The sequence below is a fragment of the Marmota marmota genome, unplaced genomic scaffold (genome assembly GCF_001458135.2).
Source record: "Marmota marmota marmota unplaced genomic scaffold, marMar, whole genome shotgun sequence".
Classification (NCBI taxonomy): domain Eukaryota; kingdom Metazoa; phylum Chordata; class Mammalia; order Rodentia; family Sciuridae; genus Marmota; species Marmota marmota.
In genome coordinates, this window is record NW_026000185.1 from 9,146,829 (window position 1) to 9,172,991 (window position 26,163).

A 26,163-nucleotide genomic window follows, 5' to 3' on the forward strand; every position below is an offset into this window, starting at 1 on the left:
CCATGCAAAACTCCCTGTGAGTTCAGCAACAGGATAACTGTTAGCACCCCTAGTACAGAAACCTTTGGTGCAGCCTGGCCCGCAGGTATCTTGGTGATGTCTTACCAGGTTGTTATTGTTTTCCCTTGATAGAAGTGTCACTATCCCAGTTTCGTGGCCATGGCATCCTCAAGCCTATATGTACCCTGATGTTGGGCCATGGAGCCACGCTTTGGTGAATAAGGAACCCCAGCATAGGGCGGTTCTCCCTCCAGAACTCTGGGCCACAGTGATGTGGTGTTGACTTGATTTGAGTCCAGTTTCTCCTGTGGCTTCTGTGAAGCAGTCTTTGACAGACATCCGTGGCCTCTGTGCCATTCATCATACTTAGAGGCTGGTTGTGAGAGAGCTAGGAAGATGTAGGACTATGGAGCAGAGGCTGGTGTTGGTCAGGGTAGGGTGGTTCTGTTGCAGATCAAGAGCTCCTGTCTCATTCTTTAACAAAATAAAGGCACATGTTTCCCATGGGCATTGTGTGTCCACTGTGGGGTCCAGCTGTAAGCTGGGAGCACCCTGGTCCATGTGGTGACACCCTCCTGTAGCCATGCCATCTGGAGAACAAGGCTCCTCTCACCCCATGGGGCAGCAGCTGGGTTGCATACCCTGTGTCCTATGCTGTGACTCAGAAGTGACATACGTAACTTCTTCCTGGAGCCTTTGTGTCCCACTTTGCACAGGGGATGGGAAGCTCAAGGGTGGTGGGTGCCAGTCTCCATGTCGTTCTCCTAGAGGAAGGGCCATTGTGGGCTGGTGACCTCACTTCCAACTCGGGGTGCTGTGCCAGGAAGTGAGGACATTTGGCCTGATGCCCAGCTTGATGTCGTAGAAGCACAAGCTCCTTTCCTCCTTCAGATTCTGGGAAGCGGACTTCATCTTCCTCCTGGGTCCAGCTGACTCTCCAGGACCTGCAGACATCTGTTGGTTGTCCTCACTGAGTGTTATGGACAGAGTTCATTGACCCTGAGGGAAGGTTGTGTTCCTGTTGCCCCTGAGGAAGAAGGGGGTGACTGACCTTTCCCCCCTGCTGCTGCTAGTGGCCCGTTGCTCAGTGCTTCAGCATGTATAATGTCCGCTGTGGCCACAGGCCCCCAGGACAACAGGCTACAAGCTCCCTGTTAGTGGTGAGGCAGAGGCTTCAGTGTTCACAACTGGACAGGAATAGCATCCACTCCTGTCCACGGGACAGCAGCCAGCATGGTCCCAGATTCCGGGCCTGTGTGTCTGCTTTAAATCCCATGTTGTTTTTCAAAACCATCCCACCTTCTCTTTCCATTATGGTGGCCGTGGAGCTGAAGGAAGTTTCACGGTTGCACACATGTGTGCACCAGTCAAAGGTCTAAGAATCAAAATGGCAGTATGTTATTGAGCCCTAGTTAAATATTGACCCACTTAATCCTCCTAACAACCACACAGTGTGAATGTTTCTGTGGCTGCCATTTTGCAGATGCTGAAACTGAGGCCTGGAGAGGTTGAAGGACTCTCCCAAGGTCACCAACAGGTCACTGGCAGAGTGGGACCCATCCAGCTCCAAGTGCATCCTCCAAGCCACTTCCCAACTCTGCTGGTGTATGCGTGAGCACAGTGAGGGGCCCCACACTCTCTCTGCAGGTGTTTTTTGTGCACAAATTCCTGTTTGTACAAATAAAGGGCTATGTCCCCTTCTCAGCAGGAGCAAAGCCGCCCCCTGAAGGGGCTCTGCTCTATCTTATGTGAGCTTGGTTTGGTATGACAAAGGGACTCTCAAGGGAGAAAAACAGTTTTGACGCTCATGAAATTTAATGTTTTTCATTTACTGTCTTTCTTTGAAACTTGGACATAATTTATTGAGCTGTGGTTGAAATATTCAGGAGGGCTCTGCGTATTCCTTCCAAAGGCAGATGATTAAACAGGCTCGCCAACCTCCCGATTTCTGGAAAACATTAGAATATCATAAAGAGCCACATAGTTTCAGAATTTACATCTTTATAGAAAGTCTGTGCTTTGCACCACCCTGCAAAATAAATGCAGAACCTGCACTTCATGGTGAAATATTTTTTGGAGAAACCTCAGTGATGGGAAGCCCTCGTTGGATGCCCAGTGTTATGTAACTTGCTGGGTCTGGCAGCCAATTCTCTGGCATAATAATAAGCTGCCCTGTGGTGCGCCCCTGCTCTGTGCCAGGCTGATTGCTCTCAAGTCAGGTCTTACCAGTTTATGTCCCACTCAGCAGGACAGAGCGCTATTACAGTTGAGGAGACAGAGCCGGTGGGAGGCAGGCTGGGGAGCAGCCTGACTTTGAACCTGTTCTGTGCTGGCTGCCCTTGTCCTACACTGAAGCCTCAGTTTAGGGTGAAGTCCTCAATCCTTTCTCTGGCCCCAGGTTGGGTGACACCTCTCCTCCATGATCCTGGGGACCTGAGGGTTCTTGCTATATCACTGGTCACACTATATGGGAACTTGATCCGCTGTATCCTCACAAGACAGGGAACTCCTTGAGTGTAGAGTGGGGACCTGGGACACTGACACCCAGGATCGTCCCTGGCGCACAGTTGCCCCATAAGTGGTTTTTGACCAAAGCAGGCATGTGACTGAACAGCCAGTGGATGAGTGGCTTCAGATCCAAGCACCAAGGCACGCAGGGCCTGGCTGAGGGAGCCTTGTGAGACAGGAGGGTGACTCTGGGAGGCCCTGGGCCCAGCCCCACAGCAGGCTCTGTTGTTCGCTCTGACTGCAGCTCAGCTTCTGCAAACCTCTGTTTGCACGTCTGTCAGACAGCAGTGACAGCTGGGATGGGGATGCCATGAGGACAGAGACTTGATTTTTTGTTTGCTGCTTGAATCACTGTGTTTGAGATGGCCCGGCCTTTGATAGCTGCTCAACATGTGTCTGTGGAGCGAATGAGGGAGAATTCTCTGATGGTGAAGGTGGATTTCTGAGAAGGAGCCATGCCCTGGGTGGGTTGCTGGAGACTGTGGATGAGCCAGGTCAGGAACACTGTGTGACCCTGGGCCCAGCAGAGAGTGTTTGCTCCTGGTGATGCCCAGCTGTGCCTTCCTCCTCCTCCGGCTCTGCTGCCTGCCCGGTGGCCTGGAAGAGGCTTTCTGTCCTGGGGGGAGATGGGCCACATGAGCTGCTGCCCAGCCTGGGATCTCAGGAAATCAATAGCCATCCTCTGTGAGCAAGCTGCAGCTGCAGTGCTGTTGAGGAGGCCCGCAGAGCCTTTTAAAGTCATTCCTGACCCACTTTTCCAGGCCCGGCGGATGCGGTGTTTTGAACTTGTGATGGTGTGACTGTAACCGTGGTGTGGCGCCAGGTCACATGTGCTGTGTGAACAGAGAGGAGCCTGGCCCCCTTCTCCTCCGCTGTGTTCGGGCCATCAGTGGCCATCTCAGACTCGTGGAGCCAGGTGGGCTCCTGTGCTCCATGCCAGCAGGAGGCCCACCTGCTGGTGCGCCAAATCGAGTACAGCATGGCCTGCTATCGGCTCTTGCAGTCATCCCCATGTGACCGTGGACAGTTGTTGTAGGCCCTGCAGTCCTCATCTCTTCCTCTGTAAACAGGAGCAGCACCAACACTGGTGTAGCATGTAAGGCCACCCCGTGTAGTTAGAGGAGTGCAGATTGTTTACTGCTTAGTGGGGTGTGGCCCTGGGGGTGTTCCACTCGCCAAACCCAGGCCCCATGGCCACTCAGGCACTTGCACAAAAGAGGCTATACATTGAGGCTGGTGTGTTGGTGTATATAATGTGCTTCCCAATCAGCAGCTGTTGCTGCTGCTCCTGAGCAGTCGTCATGGAGGAGGGGGATGGCTGAATCGAAGGAGGTGAACTGAGGAGTAGTGAAGCCTGAAGAGAGGATGGGATGTTGGGGTGTTGTCGTCAGCCTTTCAACCACTGTGACTGAAAGATCTGACCAGGACAATCATAGAGGAGGAAAAGTTTATTTGGAGGCTTATGGTTTCAGAGGTCTCTGTCCACAGAGAATAGGCTCTATTCCTCGGGGCTCAAGGTGAGGCAGAATATGGTGGAAGGGTGTGGCAGGGGAAGCAGCTCACATGGTGATCAGGAAGCAGAGAGTCGCTGCACTTGACAGATAAATATATACCCCAAAGCCACGCCCCAGTGCCCACCTCCTCCAGCCACGCCCACCACTTCAGTTCCCACTCAGTTAGTCCCTACTGGGGGGTTAAGACTCTCACAACCCAATCATCTCCTCTGAACTTCTTGTGTTGTCTCACACGTGAGCTTTTGGGGGACATGTCACATCCAAACCGTAATGAGCATGAGGGAGGGAGGCAGGTTTGGGCAGGTGCTCATTGGTTGGCGTCAGCCCTTCCCTTGAAATCTGTCCTCCCCCATCCTCTCTTCCTTGCTTCTCTCCCAGCCCAAGGAAATTAGTGGGAAGCCATTGAAGGTTTTTTTTTTTTTTTTGTTTGTTTGTTTGTTTTAACTTTGGATATGGAGAAATGTGAATGTAGACAAGATAGTACAGTGTAGCTCTGTGGCCAGTGCACAGTCCCACCCGGCCAGCGCTCGTCAGGGTAGGGCCAGTCCTACTCACCCCGGCGTTATTCTGAAGCAATTGCAGGTATCAGCTAATCTGCCATTGTCATTGAAGGGCAGCAGAGAAGGGCCATGAGTGAGCATGTCTGTTTTAGGAGGGGCCCTTGGAGCATGGGTGGGGAGCGGGGGTTGGCTGATTGTCCAGGCTGAGGGCAGTCCATGGTCTGGCAGCGGGTGGAGGAGGGGCCAGGTCTGAGGGAGCTGAGGGGTGTGGCTCCCACAGGACCAGGGGCACTGCCTGTTCTGCTGGTGCTTGCTTAATGTGGTGCCAGCCGGTAGCATTACTGGTGTGCCTTGTGTATGCCAAGCCTAAGCTAAGGCCTTCTGTTGTATGGACTATTTAAACCTCACAGAAGCCTCATGAGTTTCTCATTGTTCTTCACCTCATTTGTGGGCTAGGAACCAAGATGCAAAGAGGTCGACAGTGAGTTGCCCATGATCGCGTCTGGGAAGGGGCGGCCGCCAGCTCTGGAGTTTGCACGGTGCCTGCTGTGCCGCGGGCCTCTCCTGGTTGTGCCAGCAGTTCGGTGAGAGTTGCCGGCACCTGCTTTAAACCCGCACAGCTGTGTGGAGGCCTCTGCGTTGCTCTGAGGCGAGGGCACATCAGCACAAAGCCAGGCCTGTGGTTCTGCGTCTGCCTTTTCCTCACCATTTATCTAACAGCCACCAAGAAGGTGCTGGGTGCTGCTGTGACACTGTCATTTCCATCTACTCTGCCCTTGCTCGTTTATGCAAATAGGGTCATCTGGGCCACTCACAGCAGCTGTTCTGCATCTCCACAGCTCACTCGAGTGTTTGCTGAATAGCCATGTGACAGGAGGAAGGAGGGCAGATATTGGGGACTTGGGCTTAGCAGCTCAGGCAGGCTATGACAGTTATGGGGCACCTGTCTCTCTGGGCTCCCGTTACCAGTGGAGCTGGTGCTGGGGTCCCCCGTTCAGGGCTGATCCCAGCCAGTGCTGTTTGCTCTCTGGGGCACAGAGGGCCTTGTTACTGAGAAAGTTAGGGGACTCTTTTAAATGCAAAGCTACCACCAGGGTTACTTACAAGACTCACTTGCCTTGGTGGCTCTGTGTTAGTGGCCCTTGAGGGCGGCTCTACTTCATGGGTCCCCATCGAGCCTGCCCTGTGGCTTTATACCATGGTGTTGAGAAGGCTCCTGGGTGCCTTCCCTGGGTCAGCCCTGCTCACAGCGGAGTTGAGGCAAAAGGTGGACCAGAAGGAAGGACCAGATGCAGGACCCTGTGCGCTGGAGTCAGACCAAGCCCCTTCCTAAAGACCCCCGACTCTGGACACTCGCTTGGCCTCTGGGCCCCAGGGTTTTCCTCCTCTGGAAGGTGGGGGTGAGTCTGCCCCTGCAGGCTTGTCCTGTGCCGGGAGCCTGTGCCATAGGAGGCATAGTTATGTTCCTTCGGGCTCGTGGGGTCCACACTGTGATTTCTGTGTACCTCCCGATGGCCCTGTCCAGTAGGTGACAGACAGCATTCTCATTTTACAAATAAGATCCCAGGAACCACAGATGTGTAACTGCTCACTTAAGGTCACAGCAGTGGAGAGACAGGAGTGCACTTGACCTTCACGCCCTGCATTTTTCTCTCCCCCATCTGGGTCCTCTTTCCTTAGAGGGATCCTCCTTGTGGCACAACCAGAAGTAACATCTGACAACCCCCTGGACTGTCTTCATGTGGGATTTTCATTTAGAAACTAATTTCCAAAATACCTCAACATGAAGCAAAGTCCCTTTGGAGAAGGCTCATCTGGCTTCCGGGGGCGGGGGGTGTCTCAGGATCCTTGCTATAGTGTCCTTTGGGCCCGAGTTCCTCAGGAGCCCTTGCTTTTAAGGTTCTTGTCTACCTGTGTGCTCCTTCCCCCCCCCAACAGGGGAGTCTGTGAGCTGGCCTGTGACAAGCCACACTGACTTCAGAGGCTCTGAGCAGTGAGAGCTGAAGACAGCCCTTCACTGTGAGGTCCAGGCAGGATGGAGGAGTGTGGTCACAAGCATGGGCTCAGCAGTGTGTCCCAGTTCTGCTGCTTACTTTCTGTGTGGCCTTGAGCAAGTTGTTTACCTTTTCTGTGCCTCAGTTTCCTCAGCTACTCAATTAGGGACAGCAGCAGCTCTTAACTGGTGGGGAGGTGTAGGAGAGAACGTGGACTGTTCCTGGTACAGCGGGGAGGCTCCCTTGGCCTACCCTTTTCTGCCCTGCCGCTTCATGTCACCATCACCCCTTACACGGGGAGAACACCTCAGTTTCAACAATTCCCCCTGATCTCTGTTGAGGGCCTTGTGGTCTGGTCAGGAAATAGGCACTCACCTCCCTGATCCTGGATTCTCCACTCCTAGGCAGGTGTATTACTTCTCTTCCTGGCTCATTTGTCACCTGAAGTGCCATGTGATGGAAGGAGCATGGGCTTTGGGGCCATAATAGCTGGAGGTCCTCTTTCACTGTCACTCATGGACTCTGTGACCCTGGGCTCCTACTCAGCCCCCGATCCTTACCTTCTTCCTCTGGTAAGTCATTGTGGTCAGGCATCTCTGAGAGGGTCCCACAGCTCTGCGGTCAGAGAGACTGATGACAGCTATAGGTTTTTGATGACTTCACAGGCCTCCACGTCCTGGGCTAGGTCTGAACACCAGTCACTTCAGCAAACACTCCTCATTTTTCTTAGTTTTAAAGACCAAAGTCACATGCTACAAGAAAGTAACATTTAGGCAGCTATGTGGCGCACGCCTGTCATCTGTAATGCCAGCTACTTGGGAGGCCATAAGGATTCCTATTCAGCTGATGCTCACAAATGTGTCAAGGCAGAAGGGCACACTGAAGGAGGAGGATCCCAAGTTCAAGGCCAGCCTGGCAACTTAGTAAGATGCTATCTCAAAATAAAAAGGGATGGGAACATAGCTCACTGGTAAGGCATCCTGGACTCAATTTTCAGTTCAAGAAAAAAAAAAATCTGAAAGAACAGTGGATATTGATGATACTGGTTCTGTTTTTTTCTTCTTTCTTAACAAATTCTATCAAAGAGGCTGTGTTTGGTTTTTTTCCCCCCATTGATATTGTTTGCCATTGTCATCATAACAATGTAAGACATGGCTTCAGACACAGTGTATGGATGGTGATGAGTGCCTTTCCAATTGCTTTTAAAATCCCAATTCATTAGACTGATACTTTTGTTAAAAACTTAGAAAAACCATGAAATCCCAGGAATTCCTAGCATTAGGAGATTGCTTTAAACCTCTCTAAGTGCTACTCACTTTCCACCTGGTCTTACCTCACACATTGTGTGCAGTGACAGTGGTCCATGGCCTCCCCTTGCCTGGTGCTCGCTTGTGTAGACTGGCTGAGAGCAGTGACACCACCCAGTGACAGTTCCTGCCGGCTGTTGCTAGAAGTCAGGGTCCAGGCAGTTTTTCTCTGGCTTGTGGTTTTGTTCATGTGAGAATTTGGAGTTTGAGAGCTGACCTGTGGAGGAGCTTGTGAAATCTTGTCTTACAGATTGTGGACTGGAAAGTTGTGTTTTCCATAACAAGATGGCCCAGCTGCAGTTCCAAGCTGTGTATGGGAACTGCTGCCCCTTTGTCTTTGCCAGCGATTGGTCATTGCAGTCACTAGGGCCTTCTGAAAGTACTTCTTAGATTCCCCCTTTGTCAATGAAGGGAGGCCCAGAAATCTTCATTTTTCAGAAAGAAACCTTCTAGGTGACTCATGATCAGATGGGACTGAGCCCCTGGTCCACACCATGCCCCTCCCCTCTATTGGGTGGGATAGACTTACCTTCTGTGACCACGAAGGGGGTCAGCTTTCTGACCCACCCAGGATGTCTGGGTAAAGACCCCAGAGAGTAGGGCCATAAGAGCACAGGTCCACATACCTACTCTGTCGCTTCCTGACCCTGACACTTCAGCTCTTTAAAACCTTGACAGCCTCACCTGTGAGGAAGGTGTGACCACCTGCAGGGAGGCTGTGGAGATTCCTAAAGCCTGCAGAGGGCTGGTATGCAGTTGGTGCTCACAAGTGTGTTAGGGCAGTGTGGATGTTGGCTAGTGCCAGGGAGTTGTTATAGAGGGTTTCCAGATGCCTCCCACAGCCACTGTGAACTGGGCCAGAAGACAGTGGAGGGAGGGTTCCATTCGGTGGTAGATGGATTCTGAACCATCCAAGTAAATGTTCTTGGAGAGTTTGAGGATGTGACCAGAAGAGCCTCAGATTCTATGGACACTTGGACATAGAGAGGTGTCTCGTTCTCAAGCAAGAAACATCTGATTTCTTAGCTCAAAGAGGGTGAGGCATTATTTACTTGGATGTGATGGCATGGAACATTCTAGTATGAAAAGAAATACCAGAGGCTTAAAAAAAACAATTTATAATCCTTTCATGATTTGGCAGGTAATTATGATAATCCCTGGGATTTTCACAGATTTAAAGCTTTTTCAACCACATTATTTTTGGAGATCATCTTCCCTGATACTCCAGCTGGAAGAGATTTCTCATTCCCCTAAACCTCCCAAGGCATCATCTTCCAAGTCTCAACTTAAATGTCACCTTCTGGAAGACACTGTCCTCCGTCTTCTAGGCTAGGGCTACTAAATAGATGTCATGTGCTAGGCCAAGCCCCTGACTGATTGGTCACGGCTGCCTGGGGATCCTCTAAAGGAATATTGTGATGGATTAGTGCTGTCTGCCAAAGGGGCAGTCAGTAGGAATGTAGGGAACCCTGGGATAGTTAACCAGTCCCCTGTGAGCATTTAGGCAAGTTCTAGCCATTGGCAGTTGAATTTGTACTTTGAGTGCATGTGCAAGAAGACAGGTGACCGTGCAGCAGGGATTTGCTAAGCCAAAGACGGAGACTTCCAAACATTGATAGATATTGAGCAGCCTTGGTACTCAAACTCCTTGCATATCTCTACCTTCTTCTCTCTAGCCAGAGGATGAAATCCAAAGGGCGACTCATAGCCTGGCACCTTGTCACCTGATCGGTTGTGTACCTTCCTGGCACAGCTGAGGGCCACATCTTCCTCTAGCCTCCAGTTCCCCTTGGGCCTTTCTGAGAACCGGGTCTCCATGCCTCACCCTTTGGCTCATTCTGGGTGCTGGGAGCTGTCAGCCATGTTCATTGTCTCTCCACCTGGCTTTGGATTTTGATTTGTCACTGTCATTGGTGTTGATAAATGGCACTTCCTTCCTAAATATTTTCAGGGTAATTGCCATGGAACAAAACCACTAAGAACAGAAAGAGACATGAACCTCAAACTGGCTCTGAGCATTGACGATCCAGAACATGTGTCTGGTGGGGATGTAGGGAGGGGTCTGTCCCTGGAGGCTGTGTGGCACACGAAGCCCATTAGATGGTGACTCCTGAGTGTCTCTTGGAGAGCCCTTCTGTGACACCCCTCTTCCCTCAAGTGGCTCTATCGCGATTTGTCTGACCAAATGTAACAGGTTGTGAATTGTGTGGTTCACTTGAGAACCCGGCCTGGCAGATGGTTAGCAACTCTGCGACGTTCTTGCTTTGGGACAGTGAGTTTCCCCACAGCCGCCCAGCTCCCTAGTGTGGTACATCCTGGTTGGGAGGCACGATCTCTGGGGAGGGCCCTTTTCCAGGTGATCTCTAGAGACCTGCTTCTTGGTCTCCTCTACCATGTCTCCGACATCAGTACCCGTTGTGGAAAACTGCTCCTGTGCTCAGCATTCACCCTGCCACACCTGTGAAATGCACTCTTGTTTCCTCTGCATGGTGGCCCAGTGAGGCCAGAGTGGAGTTTGATCCCCATTTTGTAGATGATGAGCTTCAGGCTTATGGGGGCTCCTTGTCTTGCACCAAGCACATTGTCAGTAGTCAAATGGGCCCAGTCCTGTCTCACACCAAAGCTTGACCTTACCCCCCTCTCAACTTCCTGCCAGCCTCTGGTACCTGCCTTTGCACCTACAGTTTCCTCTGCTACCTGGTGACTTCCTGGACCTTAGCGTGAGTATGGAATTCGCATCCCGTAGGGCTGAGTGACATTAGGGAGACACTGAGAGCAACAGGTGGGATTGAAGAGAGGAGTTAGGATTTCATCCTTAGGGTGGGGAAAACATTGAAGGTATTGAAAAAAAGGTGACAATATGAGATGTGACTTTGGAAGAACACTGCTACTTGGGGCAGAGTGGATAGGAACAACCTATTCTCTCTGTAACCCATTTCCTGCATTTCTCTCTGGCCATTGCAAATAAGATGATCACAGGAGACCCGTGTGTGCCCTGCAAGCTAGATGAAAATTTCAGGTGGCAGTGGTTTTTCAGCCTACTGGGAAGTACTTGTGATCTCCGAGGCGTCTCTTAGTCTTGAATTTGTTTCTAGTTGTGCTAGAGTTTGGGGATGATTATTTGAGAAACAGGGAGCTTCATGGTTTATGTAAGAGGAAGGCTGTTTATTCCAGTGACTGACTACAGGAACACGCAGTAGAGAAGCTCAGTTTTGGAGGTGGGCTTGATGCCACAGCTTCATGATGAAATTATTTCATCAAGTTATGTCTTCTCCGGTGCATTGGGTCCCTCCCTCATTGCCCAGTGAAATGGGTGTTTGAATGTGGTCCAGTCCATCTTCTGGCTGCAAAAGGGAACCTGGGTTTTGAAAGCTCATGACAAACAGCACCTGAACCTGGAACATTCGATGTTTCGTGCATTGATGAGCAGCTGCGGCAGCACTCTGTTCCCCGCCAAACAATGCAGAGGCAAGACTACAAAACTGTCTTTGCTTTGGGAATGACAGTGACATTTATTTAAACTGGAACTTTGTGGGGCCCATTAACAGGTGTTTTTATGCTCCTGGTGGCTGTGTACTAAGTGGATCATAGCCCCGAGGAAGCTCATGGAGGGTTTGTGTGATTCTTAAGCGAGGATTCACTCAGATGTTATTAGAGATGCTGTATTTGCTTGTTAAAGGCTGAAAGAGGATCGGATAGACGTAAGCTTTCCTTACACAAAAGGAGTAAGGCAACTGGGAAATACTAATTTTTGGTCTTTACAAAGAAAAAAGCTGGTGAAATGGCTCAGTGACGTTGTTTCCCGTGGCTAATCGCACGCTTCTTGCACTATCTCTGGGCAATTTTCACTTAGTGTTGCACATAGTTTGGGGGGGACACCGTGGAACAAGGGAGTGCGTTGGAGTTGACATAAGTGTCCCAGGGACAGGAGTTGGATACATTTTGTGCTGATGGCGCAATGGCTCTTTTGTTTCAGGTGAGGAACGTCTGACTCTCTTAAGGAGTTTAATTCTTTAGAGTTTCATTGGGATAAACAAGAGAGAGTGCTCATGGCTGAGAAACCAAAGGAAGGAAAAGTAGAGAATGGGAGGGAAACGCCCTGAGGCAGACCCCGGTGCCCCTCTTTCCCTCTGTGCCTTTTGCCCTTAGTGTGAGGGAGAAGCAGAAGGGAGGCCTCCCTCTGTTGCTCCAGGGGAGACCCGACTTAGTGGCCCCGACTGTCCCCCACAGAGCTGCTCCCTTCCTCATTCCCACAGTGGGTTTGTATCTCCCATAACCTACCCCAAGAGGCCCAGCAACCCTGTGGGTGAGCACTCCTCAGTCGGTGCTCAGGTCTCTGTCCAGGGAGCTGAGCTCTTGGGCAGGGCAGGGGCCAGGCTGAGTGAGGTCTGCTCCACCTCCCGTTCCACAACTTCCCTGGAAGGTGCTTGTGGGAGTCTTCTTGCTGGGTTCTGTGACAGCACAGTAGAATGACACCTCACGTTTCTCTACAATGTTTAAAGAAACTGTAGTTGAGTGGCTGTACATTGATATAGCCTACCATATAGCCACCTCCATTTTCATTTATTTGGTGTCAGCCCACATAAATTGGATTGGCTGATTCAGTTTGGAGAAGTTCCCCTGCTAACCGCGGGCCTGAAGGGTGCATCTGGGCACCATGCAATGGCAGGATCATAGCCCACAGCCAGGGCTCTGGTCTGCCCTTTGCCAACGGCATGACCTTGAGCAAGCAGCTTAGACTCCTGATATGCAACTTTTCTTTCTGTGATGTGGGAGTAGCAGTCTCTGCCTCCCAGAGCACCTGTGGTGCAGCCAGGAGGCACATGTGGCGGGGTTATCCTGACATGCAATTGGCAGCGACTGGGATATAGTTGTGCACTGGCTGTTGTGTCCGTCACCATAGTTGGCACCACCCTAGAGAAGACTCTGGCTCTGCGTTCCTAGTTTTCAGAACGGTTGCAGTCACTCTTATTGTACTGTTAGTAGGGACATTCTGGACACACATGGCACAGCTTACGGAGAAAACACCTTTCTAGAAAAATCGAGCCTGTGTTCCAAGGTCTAGATATGGTTAGATACAGCCAGATTTTGACCATGAACTGTGGCCTGGCACCTCCAAAGTGTTAAAATCAAGCAAATCAAACCGTATTCTACTGTTGAGTGGATTCGCATATCTCATAGGTAAGCTGCGCCTCTAGCCCCAGCCCTGCTGAACCACAGCAGGAATAAGGACATAGGAGCGGGAACAGGCCATGGGGGAAGGTATGCCTCTGGGTGCTAAGGTGTTGTGCTTGTCTTTTTCAGGTGGCAGAGATGCATGGAGAGCTGATCGAGTTCAACGAGCGCCTGCACAGGGCCTTGGTGGCCAAGGAAGCTCTGGTGTCCCAGATGAGGCAGGAGCTCATCGACCTCCGGGGCCCGGTGAGTGCTCCCCGCTGGCGGGTCTAGCCTTGCCATCTGCCCTCCCTCCCCGTCTACTGGCCTGCATGGCCCACAGCCCCATTGATTTGTTTGGTGTGTGCATCACTGGTGGTGTCAAGGCTGTGGGAGAGCACAGACACTCCCAGAAGGCAGCTCCTTGTCCCCACTGTCCAGAGTGAACTACAGGACCCTGGGACCTCGCTCTTTCACGGGTGGGAAGAGGTGGAATACATGCAGTGGTTCAAATTCTGCAGCCATGTGCCCTGTTCCTCTAACAGTCTGTGTTCTGACATTGGCACAGAGCCTTCCCCTCCAGGTTTTTATACTTTAGTACACTTATTTCCACGAGTAGCCTGGGTTTTGTGTTCTTTGCTTGACTCATGTGATAGTATGTGTCACATCTGTTTGTCACTTGTTTGTGGTTTGAGGTATACATCCCATGTCCATCTAGCATTTGAATTGTGTGGTTCTCCATCATGGGGGCTGCCCCTTGCACTGGGGGTCCCTGGTTTCCACTCCCCAGAAGGCAGTAGCCTCACCTCCCCCTGTTGTGACAACCACATATGGCTTCTGACATTGCTTAGTGTCCCCCTAGGGGCACAGGCACCTCTGGTTGAGAAGCCCTGATCTAGTTCATTCACTTTGTGTTGAATGAAACACTGAAATATTTTTTATCCCGTCATAAGCTCATAGGTTGTTCCCTGCATTTTACTACTGAGACCCAATATTGTGAGCCGCCCAACACTTGTCCTTTGGTGCCCGCATGTAGCAGCTTCTTAATTTTAAAATTTATTTATTGTGTAAAATGGTTGGAGCCCACGGGGAGGTGAATAACTAGAATGCACTATTATATGTCCAATGTCAAGTGCAGCGGTTCTCGGTCATGGCCAGTCTTGTTTTAAGTTACTTATTCTTGCTTCCTTCTCTACACTGTGCTATATATGTCCAAAACTAAGAAAACTTAAATACTCTATCATTATCACCTCCAATTACCAATAATTCCCATTCACCATCGAATATTGGTGTTTGAATTTCCAACCATTCCATTATTTCATAATTTTTTAAATTCAGGATCATATGAGGTTCACATATTATAATTGGCTGGTATGTCTCTTATGTGTCTTTGTCTTCCATAATTTAAAAAATTATGGTTAAAAAAAAAAAAATATATATATATATATATATCATAAAATGCACCATCCTGACCATGTGTAGTTCAGCCCATCCCGTGTTATGCAGCAAACACCCCGTCTTCCAGCTGAAACCATCGCCATTAATCACCGACTCCCTCCTCCCCTAGAACTCGGTACCCACCGTTCTTCTGTCTCTGTGTTCAGCTGTTCCCTCGGGTTCCTCTTTGTGTCCTCCCTTATCTCTCTCCCTCTCTCCTTCCCTCTCCCTGTCCTCCCTCTCCCCTCTCCCCTCCCCACCTCTCCCCCAATCAGCTTGTTTGCTGAAGACACCAGGTCATTTGCCTCACAACTTTTACCCCCTGAACCTTGCTGCTGAGCCTCTGGTGCCATTGGACATGCTCCTTCCTATATTTCCTTAGGTTGGCACTTGGAACTGTAGGCTGAATTCAGGTTTAACTTTGCTGATGACACAGCCCCATCCTTGCGGTGGTGTTGTATGCAAGGAGAGGGTAAGGTCTGCTGTCCCTCTTTGTGATATTAGCAGCCCTTTATCATCACTTCCCAGGTTCATAGTACACCTGTTTCTCTAAGTGGCCAGGTGTGGAGTTGCCAAGCTTTGGCACGTGGAACTCTTTTGAGGTCCACCATCTTGTTAAGTAGACGCACCTTCGTGTGATTCTCCGGCTGTGCAAGATCTCCGCCAGCGCTCTTACACCCACCAGCGCTTGAGGGCGCGAGCATCTCGGCTGTATTTCATGGCCACAGGGAATTTGGCCACCCTTTGGTTTGCTGCTGCCTGTTTTGGTTTCCACTCTTGTGACTGGTTTTTCAACGCTTTGCCCATTTTTCTCTTGGATTATTTGTTTCCTCCCTGACTCTTTGTGGATCTTTTCATTTATTTTTCATTTGCGTGTGTTGTAAATATCCCCTCTCGGCCTTTGGCTTGATTACTCACTTTTAATCATGGTGAAAATTTCCAATATGCATTAAATCAAGGAGACTCATCTGAGGAAATCACATCCCCTTCAGGCAGCTTCTGCACTATCAACTCGGGGTCATTCTTCCTCGGTACACCACTTGGCCCCTTCGCAGCTCGGGTTAGTTAGATGGAGTGACGCCACCGTTCCACAGGTCCGCTGAGGTTCTGAGAGGCCCCAGTCTTTGAGAAGTGTGCACATAGCTGGGTTGAAACTCGGATCTGAAGTCTATCTTCTTGCTCCATGCTGTACCTACTCCAGGGAATTTGGGGAGCAGGGGTAATTAGGGTCCGTGCAATAGTCTGTGTCCTTCTGAGCAAGTCCTGAGGGTTTCTCTACAGTGGCTTCTCCACATTAAAGACTTGGGCAGTGTCCACTGTGGCTCCACCTGTCCATGTATCTGCAGCCCTAAGAAAGCACAGTGGAGTTGCGGGGTTCAGGAGTCCTGGTGCTGACCTCTTTTCCCCATTGTGAGTGGGGCAGACTTGAGCAGGCAAGGCTTCTTGTCTCCACCCAACTTCAAGTGTTCCCACCTCCTCCAAGGCAGGCCTTGTGGGAGAGGGCCCCTGAGGGCAGACAGGAATTGAGCAGTGACTCTGTTTCTTAGAGTAGACCCACTCTGGACTCTGTGGTGTCCTTTATGCTGAAAGAATGGTAGATGACTACTGTCACCACGGAACTTGGTGCAGTCACCTAGCCAATATGAATGGCGAACTGCTGATATTAATTGCTGATGTTTACTGGGTAACTACTGTCTGCCAAAAATTTGATTACATACTTTTAAGCATCTGTGCTTTATTTAACCCTCATCCACCCTACAAGTAATTATTTATGATCCCCATTTTGCAGAAGAGGAAACTGAGGCTTAGCAATGAGGTGACTCGCCCAGCATCCCACCGTGAGAAGTGGCACATCTGGGTCTGACTTAAGATTCGATTTTATTTTATTTTTTTAACAGTTGAAGTTTCAAAATCTTGGACTCTTGACAAATCTTATTTTACACATGCTAAAAAAAAAGTCAAGTAGTTAAAAAAGGTTTTCAGTGAAAAATAAATCTCCTCTTCATTGTGGCCCCTGGGTTTTCTACCCAGAGGCAAGAAGTGTTAGGAGCCCTGGATTTATCTTTGCAGAGGTGAGCGGTGCCTGAGTCAGTCTCTGGCATGCACCTCCGCATCTTAATTACCAGTAGCCTGCTGAATTCATTGTTCTCTGTTACTTTTTCCTCATTTAACAAGCACTTCAGAGATCTGTGTCTCACTTTTTATGCAGATCTGTCATTCTTTTTAAGAACTGCACTGGTTTCCTTGAGCAGGCCTGACCCGCCCTCTGCTGAGGGGTTCACAGGGTTTGTCCTGCTGGCTTCCAGCAGAGTCTGGCTCGAACCCCCATGGAGTGCTGCATTCAGGCTGGAAGGTTCTGGGTGGACTCGAAGGCCCAGGTTTCTTGTCTTGCAGGGTCTTGGCTTTGGGAAGGGCTGCCACCACCTTCCAGTTCCCTCTGCCTGCAGCAGGACAGTTCTTTCCAGGGGCCAGCTTTCTTTAGGAGGCCACAATTGAGCGGGTTCCAACAGCGTGTCAGGCATTGTCCTCTTATAAATGTGACACTCCAAAGGGCTCGGCCCCACCGATGTCTCCTTGTGTGCCCCTTGTGGTGCTGGGCCTCCTGTCCTCCTGGCTTTCACGCTCCGTCTCCCTATTGCTGAAATGCCGCTCTGGGCCTAGTGACCTTCCCACCATCTCCTCGTGCTTCCTCAGGATCCCTCCCGATGCCCTGGCAAGGTTAGCTCCACTCGCGGCGTGTTGACGGGGACTCTCCCTTCCCATCATGATGACTTTCCGTTGCTCCATCGCAGACCACTCTGCGCTTCTTTCTGCTTCCTTTGAATCCCAGTTGGTCCTCAGGGTAGGTGCTCAGCTGTGGGTCACCTCGTGGAGTGGACGGTCAGATGGCGTCCAAGTCTCCCTGGGCCCCTGAGACTGCAGGCCCATCTTCTCCCTTCACTTGTGCTCCCCAGCTTCAGCCTGAACCCCTTGAGGTCCAGGACGGCCACTCACATAGAGGTGGCTCTATTTGTCACCATTTTTCCTGTAGGCAAGCTGTGATGGCAAGAAGCAGGAAAGAGTGCAATGGTCATAAGAACCTGAAGGCTGTTGGGAAGAGCTGGTCATCTCTATGGCACCACAGGGACAGCCTTGACTTGTCATTATTGCTTCGGGGCTACCTTGGTCATTTCCCCAGAATCAAGAGCCGGGGCAGAAGGAAGGAGGCCTTTTCCAGTCCAACATGATCTCTGGAGGCGTCTCTTCCTCTGCACTGTCAGAGGCGTGTCCTTGGGAATCTCAGGCTCTGCTCCCTTCTTTTCCAGTTGGCCTGGCTCTCTGGGGGGCGGGTGAGACCTCCCCTAGGCATCTGAGTACCCCAGGGACTCAAGGATCAAGCCAATGTGCTTATGTGGAACCTCAATTTCCTCTTTTGACAAGTGGGCATGAACATGGCACCAACCGTTTACGAGGGTCCCTAGGACACTGCCAGTGAATCAGGTACCAGACACATGACGAGGGCCCATCCCATTTTCATCTCTGAACTCCTGTGTCTGGTACTATGCTTGGCAAGTAGTAGGTGTTCAATAAATGTTTCACGATAACTTCATTTTCATAGAGCAGAGGATCACTGCAGAGATCCAATGATAATTAAGCAAAAGACAGGAGCAGGGACACAGTTTCTGCTCTAAATGTCATACTCTAAGCTCAGTTACTTATTTTAAGGAGAAGGAATTTGGGATTAAGGGTTGAATTTTTTTCCTTTTCTTTTTTTGAATATAGGTATTTTTAGGACTCTCATTATTTTTTTTCTCTGGTATAAGATGTGAATGAATGCTGGAGTTTGGTTTTTTCTTTTAAAACCCTTTTAGCAGGATTTGATTACACTCTGGGAGAACAGCTCCTAGTTTGAATAATAAATGGAGACAGGGAAATAGAACCTTGTAAAGACTGCAAGACATAGAGGTCAATTAATGTCGCAGCGGTGAAGGCCAGACGGAAGTGGCTCATTAAATCCAGGGTGTTCCCACAGGGGAGCAAACGTGGCTTTGTGTGGTAGAAGCGGGGCTCCTCTTTCTATCTGTCCCATTTCTGGTCACCTCCACTGAAGCAGAGGAGAGGCCTGGCCAGGTGTGGTGGCACACACCTGTCATCCCAGCAGCTTGGGAGGCTGAGGCAGGAGAATTGCAAGTTCAAAGCCAGCCTCAGCAACTTAGCAAGGCCCCGTGTAAGCAGAAATAACCAGAAATGGGAGCAGACCTCGGATCAGCAGCCGTCCTCATCAGGCAGTGGTGGGGTGGCAAGTGGCGCGTTCTGTGTTTTATGGGTCCTAATGAGAGTCCATCACAGCAGAATGTTTAGTGGGATTTAATCATTAGCGGCTTGGGACATGCTGGCTGGGCAGTAAGAAAACAAGTTGTGCAGATTAAAAATGTAAGTTGGCAAAACAGCTGTAAAAGCTTGAAACTTATTGTTACCAGAGCCCAGAGCCAACATGTTTGCCTTCCCCTCCAGGACTTGGTGTTACTGGGAAAGGAAGAAAGATTACAGCCCAGAGCTAACGTCTACCTTCTCTCTCTCAGGACCCATTGTCCTCTGGGGGCGGGGGGTGTTGTTCTCCATTTCTTGGGGGATGTTATCTTCCACATCCTTCACCCCGTCTCAGAGTAACAAAAAGAGCTGGAGTGACCCACAGATGTGGCTGGGTGGTTAAGCACCCCTGATATAAAAAGAAAGGAAGTGGGGAGGAAGTCTGCACAACTTGCAGTGTGTGGGGTCACTGCCCCCACTCATGACCTTGGTGCAGCTGGCTCAGTCCCCTCACCTGCCCTCCCCCACCCGCCTGCGCCTTGCGGTGCTGCCGTTTGCTGTGTGGGTGGTGTGCATTTTTATCCTTTCTCCTCGGGTCAGCCCCGTGTCATTGCCCCGTGAGGTTGGTTTCTCAGCAGAGCACACTGAGGTGTAGAGGTTTTGTGGCTCTGAAGGCTGGTGGCTTCATTCATGGTAGTTCTGAATGGAACCCAGGGCTCCGAGGCCAGGCCCAGGCAGCTCACCCACCCCCACCTGCCCCTGTCCTTTTCAAGGAAGCCCAGTGCCTGCCGTGCCCCAGGCAGAGCGCCGTGGGTGCTCTTAAACCCCCCTGGCAGGGCGCTCCAAGGCGGGTCTCCTGCCCGCACCGGCCTTCCCTCCGTCTCTTCTGTTCACATGGTGCCTCAGAGTGTGTTTGTTAGTCCTATTGGTCATTTGTCTTGATGTTAAAGGGTTCTTTGAACACTTGGAATCTGGAGACGGCCGTTTTCTAAAAGCAGGACAGTGATGGAGAGGGTGGGCACACTTGGTCCACGTTGGGTGAAGCACTTGTGATGGAAGATGTTTGAAAATTAGTGGAGGAGCGATAGGCTTTCCTGCAGGACTTCCCAGAGAGTTATGCATGGTGCCTTGGGCCTGAGTGCAGCAGCATCCCCCAAATTATTTGGCCAAGGAATAGCTTTTCTAAGATGTTCATGGAACTGTGTTTTCAGGAATGTATTTGGAAAAACTAGGGCACAGTTAAATGTCGTGTTAGTTATTGACATGCCAGCTAGCAGGGAGCTCGCCCAAGCCTGCTGTACCTCATGGGCTGTCCTGATGCTGAATTTGTAGGGCCAGGAGGAGAGGAGGTAACCTAGAATGGCCTTGGGGTACATTGACTGCCCACATTCCAGGGGGTGAGCCGCGGGCCAGGTGTCCCATCCTGGATCCCAATGGCCTCCCTCCGCCTCCTCAGGTGCCCAGGGCACTGGATTTCCCAGGCTCTGACAGCCTCTTGACATTGGTTTCAGTGAGCAGCTCTTACTGGCTTTCCGAGGTACTCCCCTTTCTCTCTGTTCTCTTTCGTCTCTATCTGCCTCTCCCTCATCTGTCCCTTTTGTCTCCCCTGTCCCTCCCTCTCTCTTCCTCCTCATTGTCTTTTGTTGTTGTTGTTGTTGTTATCCAGGATTGAACTCAGGGGGCACTCGACCCCTGAGCCACATCCCCAGCCCTATTTTGTGTTTTATCTAAAGACAGGGTTTCACTGAGTCGCTTAGGGCCTCACTTTTGCTGAGGCTGGCTTTGAACTCATGATCCTCCTGCCTCAGCCTCCCAAGCTGCTGGGATTACAGGTGTGTGCCACTGCACCTGGCCCCATTATATCTTGTTTAATAAGATTTACAATGCTGTACAGCACAACAGTTATTGCCTTTCACCGTAAGCACCCCCCAACACTGCACATCTTTCTCTTATCCTTTTGATGGTTCAAGACCTTCATGTTTTGTGTGGACTTCAGTGAAGCAGGTGTGTAGGATCAGCCTCTGGAACTGGCTTGTAGACTCCCCACTGCCTTCTCTCCCTGCTGCAGACCTGGCCTGTCTCTGTGGCACCTCCTGCTCCAGCGTTGTATGTTGACTTTTCTGTTCTTCCCTGTGGGCTGAAGCCTTCCCTGAGGCGGGAACTGTGACTTCAGGTCCCTCCTTACAGCCTGGTGCATACAGCCTATGGATCCGACCTGCACCTGCAGTGTCTAGGGTAACACTGCTGACCTGCATGTTGGATTATCCAGAAAGACACCCTCCTGTTTTGCTGGGCAACAGACTCCGTTAGTCCCCCCTGTGAGCAGCCTGGTTTGTCCATGGGACACTTTCCTTCTGTTGAGGTTCCCCGGGCTGGTGGGAGAGAAAGACAAGTCATTTAAAACTCAGGGGATGAGAGAAATGGAAAAACCCCATCCCAAGTTTTGTAATAAGGTTCACTTCAGAATAAAATGCTTCCTGGGACTTTCTCGGTATCTTTAAAACCTTCTGAGGGAGAGATCTCATTTGAGGTCTGATGCTATTTAAGTATGGAAGCTTAATAGGAAGTATATTTTTCAGTTGGGTGGCACTTACCGGAATATCTAATGATCAAGTACCAAATTGCCTGTGGTCCCACGGCAGCTCTAAACATTGCATTCCAAATTTTAAGAGGCTTTTTAATTCGGCACTTGGACATCCGGGTTTTAATCGTCTGCCGTCTTGGAAGAGATTATTTTAAAAAGTGCCATTTAAGAGAAGCAACCAAAAATATATCTCATATAGAGGCTTAACTCAGAAATTAGTTTTTGACACAAAATCGTTGGGAAAGATGCTTACAGAACCCACTTTAAACCTCTCAGTGCCAGGGGATAAAAGCCCCCTATTTGGGCCCAGCTGTTTCTCTGTCAAGGGGCAAATACCCCAAGTGTTCAGTCACATGACCTTTCATATCGGTGTAAACCGTCCTGGACTCTAGGGATTATTAAATGCCAGGTCTCATTTCTGACGGCTTGTTAGGTAACCTCTGGCCCCTGAGCTCTGCTTATTTCCACCGGTACTTGGCTCCTACTGGGAGCTCCCGGGGCTGGGGTAGGTTGAGCTACCGAGCCTGGCTGGCCAAGTCTGAAGAGCGTGGAGCTTTGAAAATACATTTCCGTGAAGAGCCGGCTTAGTATCCTTTGGCAAACGCGGTGTGTACAAGAGTCACCCCAGAGTGGCTGGGGCCACACTGAAGCAAACAGGAAGCACCTGCAGAGGGGCAGTCAGATCTGTGAGCTCCGCACTGCAGGGCGACTTCAGCTGAGAGTGCAGGGAAGCTTTGCTGGACCTGCTTGCGCCACCTGTCACTCACTCCTGTTTCATTGACTGCTTTATGTGGAGCGAGGCACTGCGGAGATACAGCAGGCGTAGAAGATCCAGCCTCTGCCCTTGGGGAGGCCAAAGACCGGGACACATTTGTGACACCATCTCTGATTTGACTATGTCATGGTTTGGCATGGAGACGGTCCAGACCAGACAATCCTTTATCTTCCCTGCCACGGATTCTGAAGGAAGGTACTCCAGGATTCTGAGGCCACTTGAACCCCCACATTTTACCTCGTCTCTGTCCTCCAGCGGAGGTTTGTGTGTGCAGGGCTTGGGTTGACTGCTCACCGCACACCCAGCAGGAGGAGTGATGGACAGCGGCCAAGATGCTTTTGCAGTTCACAGATCCCTCCTACTTACCACCCAAGGCCTTCCGGAAAGTGTCACTGTTTGTCCCTTGGATTCCATCTGACCTGGGTGTACGGCTTGGAGTAATTACAATCCTGAGTGCGTGGCACAGGCTCATTGGTGGTACAAGCAAGCCCTGCTCTGACACTTGGCCTTTGGTCTTGCTCCGTGAAGACTGCTCCCAGACCTCATTGTCACCTTGCCACACGGGTCATGCAGGCCCCTGGCTGCTTTGTCCCCAGGTGTAGTTCACTCAGCACTTGTAATTAGGTTGTGTGTGTTGGGGGGAGAGGTCCTGTGCTGGGGACAACCACATGGGACCCCTGCTAGGCAGGGTGGCCCCTCCTTCCAAGAGGTCACACTGTGGTGCTGCCCTGAACCATTTCATTTTGTCATCTTTCACATATGGACCCGCCTAGCTCCTTCCACTCCGTCTCTACCACACTCTGCAAATTTTCTTGACCAAGACACATTCATCCATCTCCTAACTTAATTTGTTTCTCTTTCTGCTAAGTTAATACACACAGTATTTCCAAGGATAAGTACTAACCACAGGACTGCACTTGCACAAACCCTCTAACTAGACACGTCCTGGGTACTTGTCCTTAATTCAACACATTTCCTTCTGCAGGTCTATGGAGTTCTCTTCTGATTAGTCATACCTTGCTCACCAGTTGCTTGTCACTTTTTAATCTTCCTATTTAAAGGAAATCACCCATAGCACAAGAGTTAATAACAAGAATCAACAAATGGGACTTACTTAAACTAAAAAGTTTTTTCTCAGCAAGAGAAACAATAAGAGAGGTAAATAGGGAGCCTACATCATGGGAACAAATTTTTACTCCTCACACTTCAGATAGAGCCCTAATATCCAGAGTATACAAAGAACTCAAAAAATTAAACAATAAGATAACAAATAACCCAATCAACAAATGGGCCAAGGACCTGAACAGACACTTCTCAGAGGAGGACATACAATCAATCAACAAGTACATGAAAAAATGCTCACCATCTCTAGCAGTCAGAGAAATGCAAATCAAAACCACCCTAAGATACCATCTCACTCCAGTAAGATTGGCAGCCATTATGAAGTCAAACAACAACAAGTGCTGGCGAGGATGTGGGGAAAAGGGTACACTTGTACATTGCTGGTGGGACTGCAAATTGGTGCAGCCAATTTGGAAAGCAGTATGGAGATTTCTTGGAAAGCTGGGAATGGAGCCACCATTTGACCCAGCTATTCCCCTTCTCGGTCTATTCCCTAAAGACCTAAAAAGAGCATGCTACAGGGACACTGCTACATCGATGTTCATAGCAGCACAATTCACAATAGCAAGACTGTGGAACCAACCTAGATGCCCTTCAATAGACGAATGGATAAAAAAAATGTGGCATTTATACACAATGGAGTATTACTCTGCATTAAAAAATGACAAAATCATAGAATTTGCAGGGAAATGGATGGCATTAGAGCAGATTATGCTAAGTGAAGCTAGCCAATCCCTAAAAAACAAATGCCAAATGTCTTCTTTGATATAAGGAGAGTAACTAAGAACAGAGTAGGGACGAAGAGCATGAGAAGAAGATTAACATTAAACAGGGATGAGAGGTGGGAGGGAAAGGGAGAGAGAAGGGAAATTGCATGGAAATGGAAGGAGACCCTCATTGTTATACAAAATTACATACAAGAGAAAGTGAGGGGAAAGGGAAAAAAACAAGGGGGAGAAATGAATTACAGTAGATGGGGTAGAGAGAGAAGATGGGAGGGGAGGGGAGGGGGGATAGTAGAGGATAGGAAAGGTAGCAGAATACAACAGTTACTAATATGGCATTATGTAAAAATGTGGATGTGTAACCGATGTGATTCTGCAATCTGTATTTGGGGTAAAAATGGGAGTTCATAACCCACTTGAATCTAATGTATGAAATATGATATGTCAAGAGCTTTGTAATGTTTTGAACAACCAATAAAAAAAATAAAAAAATAAAATAAAGGAAATCTTTCTTGAAAAATAAAAGCCCATCTCGACTTCCTTCTCTCCAGAACCTTCCTTCATTAGCCTTGCTGAGCTGGGAGTGAGCAGCTTCAAGGGCATCTCAAGGTTGATTGTAGGAGGCTTGCTTCTCTCCTTGCAGTGAATGTGTAGAGTCTTCTAGTAAAAGTCAAGGCTGCCTTTCTGAGTGTTTTTATGGAGTTGAAGTCCCTGGGCAGCAATTCTTTTGGGTCCAGAGCAGATTGTGCCTAGATACGTTGCTTTCTCTTTTCTTAGGGGTGAGCAGAGTATGTGAGCACATGGGAGCAGAAGGGTAAGGGATAAGGAGATCCCTGATTTAGTGGCATAAATCCCACCATTGACTCCCTGACCTGTTCTTCTGGAGATGACCTCTTCCCGAGCGGTGAGTGGCACCTTGGTAGTGCCCATCCTGCCTGTTCGTGAGCTGTAGCGTTTTGCCCAGGAGGACACAGAGCTGCTGCTCTGATTTCCTCATCCACGCCAAAGCAAGAGGCCACAGCGTCAGATGTGACTGATGTCCCAGCCAGGCGTTTTGAGGTCTGACTTGGCCAAGGGTTCTGATAAAGTTAAAAATACCTTAGACCCTTCCCCCTTAGAATTTTATTTCTTTTCTGGGAAAGTGCTCATTTCATTTCTTCCTCCTCCTCCCTCCTCTTCCCTCCTTTTTTCTGGGGTCCAGGAATGTTATTGCCTTTGCCAGTAAGAGTTGCAAGCCCTCAGCAGAAATTATTGCCTGTCCTGATAAACTTGCATCCACCTGTTGGCCCCAATCACTCCATATGGTGCAGATATTTTTCTTTTTTCTAAAACATTGCTGTTTCTTTAAAAAAATAATCTTTTTTTGTAGTTGTTGATGGACAGCATGCCTCTGGTTTTTTTGTTTTTAATGTGGTGCTGAGGACTGAACCCAGTGCCTCACACATGCTAGGCAAGCACTCTGCCACTGAGCCTTGGTACAAATATTTTTTATTTTTATTTTTTGGTACTGGAGATGGAACCCAGGGGTACTTTTACATTTAGCTCATCCCCAGAGAGAGGACTTCACTAACTTGGTGAGGCTGGCCTTGAATTGCGATCTTCCTGCCTCAGGCTCTCTAGTTATTGGGACTAGACATGTACCACTGCATGGGCATCATTTTCTTTAAACTTAAGAAAATTATAAAACATTACATTTAATAATACTTATGCATGGAAAGTCTTGGTTACAAAGAGCATAAAAAAGATATTTATACTCTTCTATAGATTTGATAAACTTTTAAGTTACAATGTAAAAGAGAACGACTTGGTGTTTGCATTATTTCAACTTTTATGTAGAAAGATAATCAGATATCACGGAAAATATTATATTAGCTTTGTTTTAAAAATAATTGGACAGATGCCACAGCAGGACCTGACATCTGCGTTTTCCTGCCTCTTATATCTGCTCTTTTCCCACAATCCCCCCCGCCCCAGCACTTACCATTGCTGTGACATGTATTTGCAGCACTTGGTTTTCCAACTTTGGTTTTTTGAAAGATGTGCTTTAAATTTTTTTTTCTTCTACCTGGTGGCACACACCTATAATCCCAGCTACTTGAAAGGCTGAGGCAAGAGAATCTCAAGTTCAAGGGTGACCTCTGCAATTTAGTGAGACCTGTCTCAAAATAAAAATTAAAAAGGGCTGGGGTTATAACTTAGAGGTAGAGCACTTCTGGTCTCAATCCCCAGTACCCCCCCCCCCCCAAAAAAAAA

General features: G+C 49.4%; 1 protein-coding gene across 6 annotated transcripts in view; it reads left to right on the top strand.

The window, feature by feature from the left end:
- Positions 1 to 26,163, top strand: part of Snx29 (sorting nexin 29) — a 386,701-nt gene that overhangs the window by 248,711 nt on the left and 111,827 nt on the right. For all 6 annotated transcript variants that reach the window (XR_007342647.1, XM_048789519.1, XM_015490624.2 and 3 more), the window contains one exon: positions 13,128 to 13,244. Coding sequence is in view for 5 of the 6 variants with exons in the window: in XM_048789519.1 (XP_048645476.1) it covers positions 13,128 to 13,244 (117 nt within the window). In the remaining variant the exon portion in view is untranslated. Of the gene's footprint in view, positions 1 to 13,127; positions 13,245 to 26,163 lie in introns of those variants that run through there.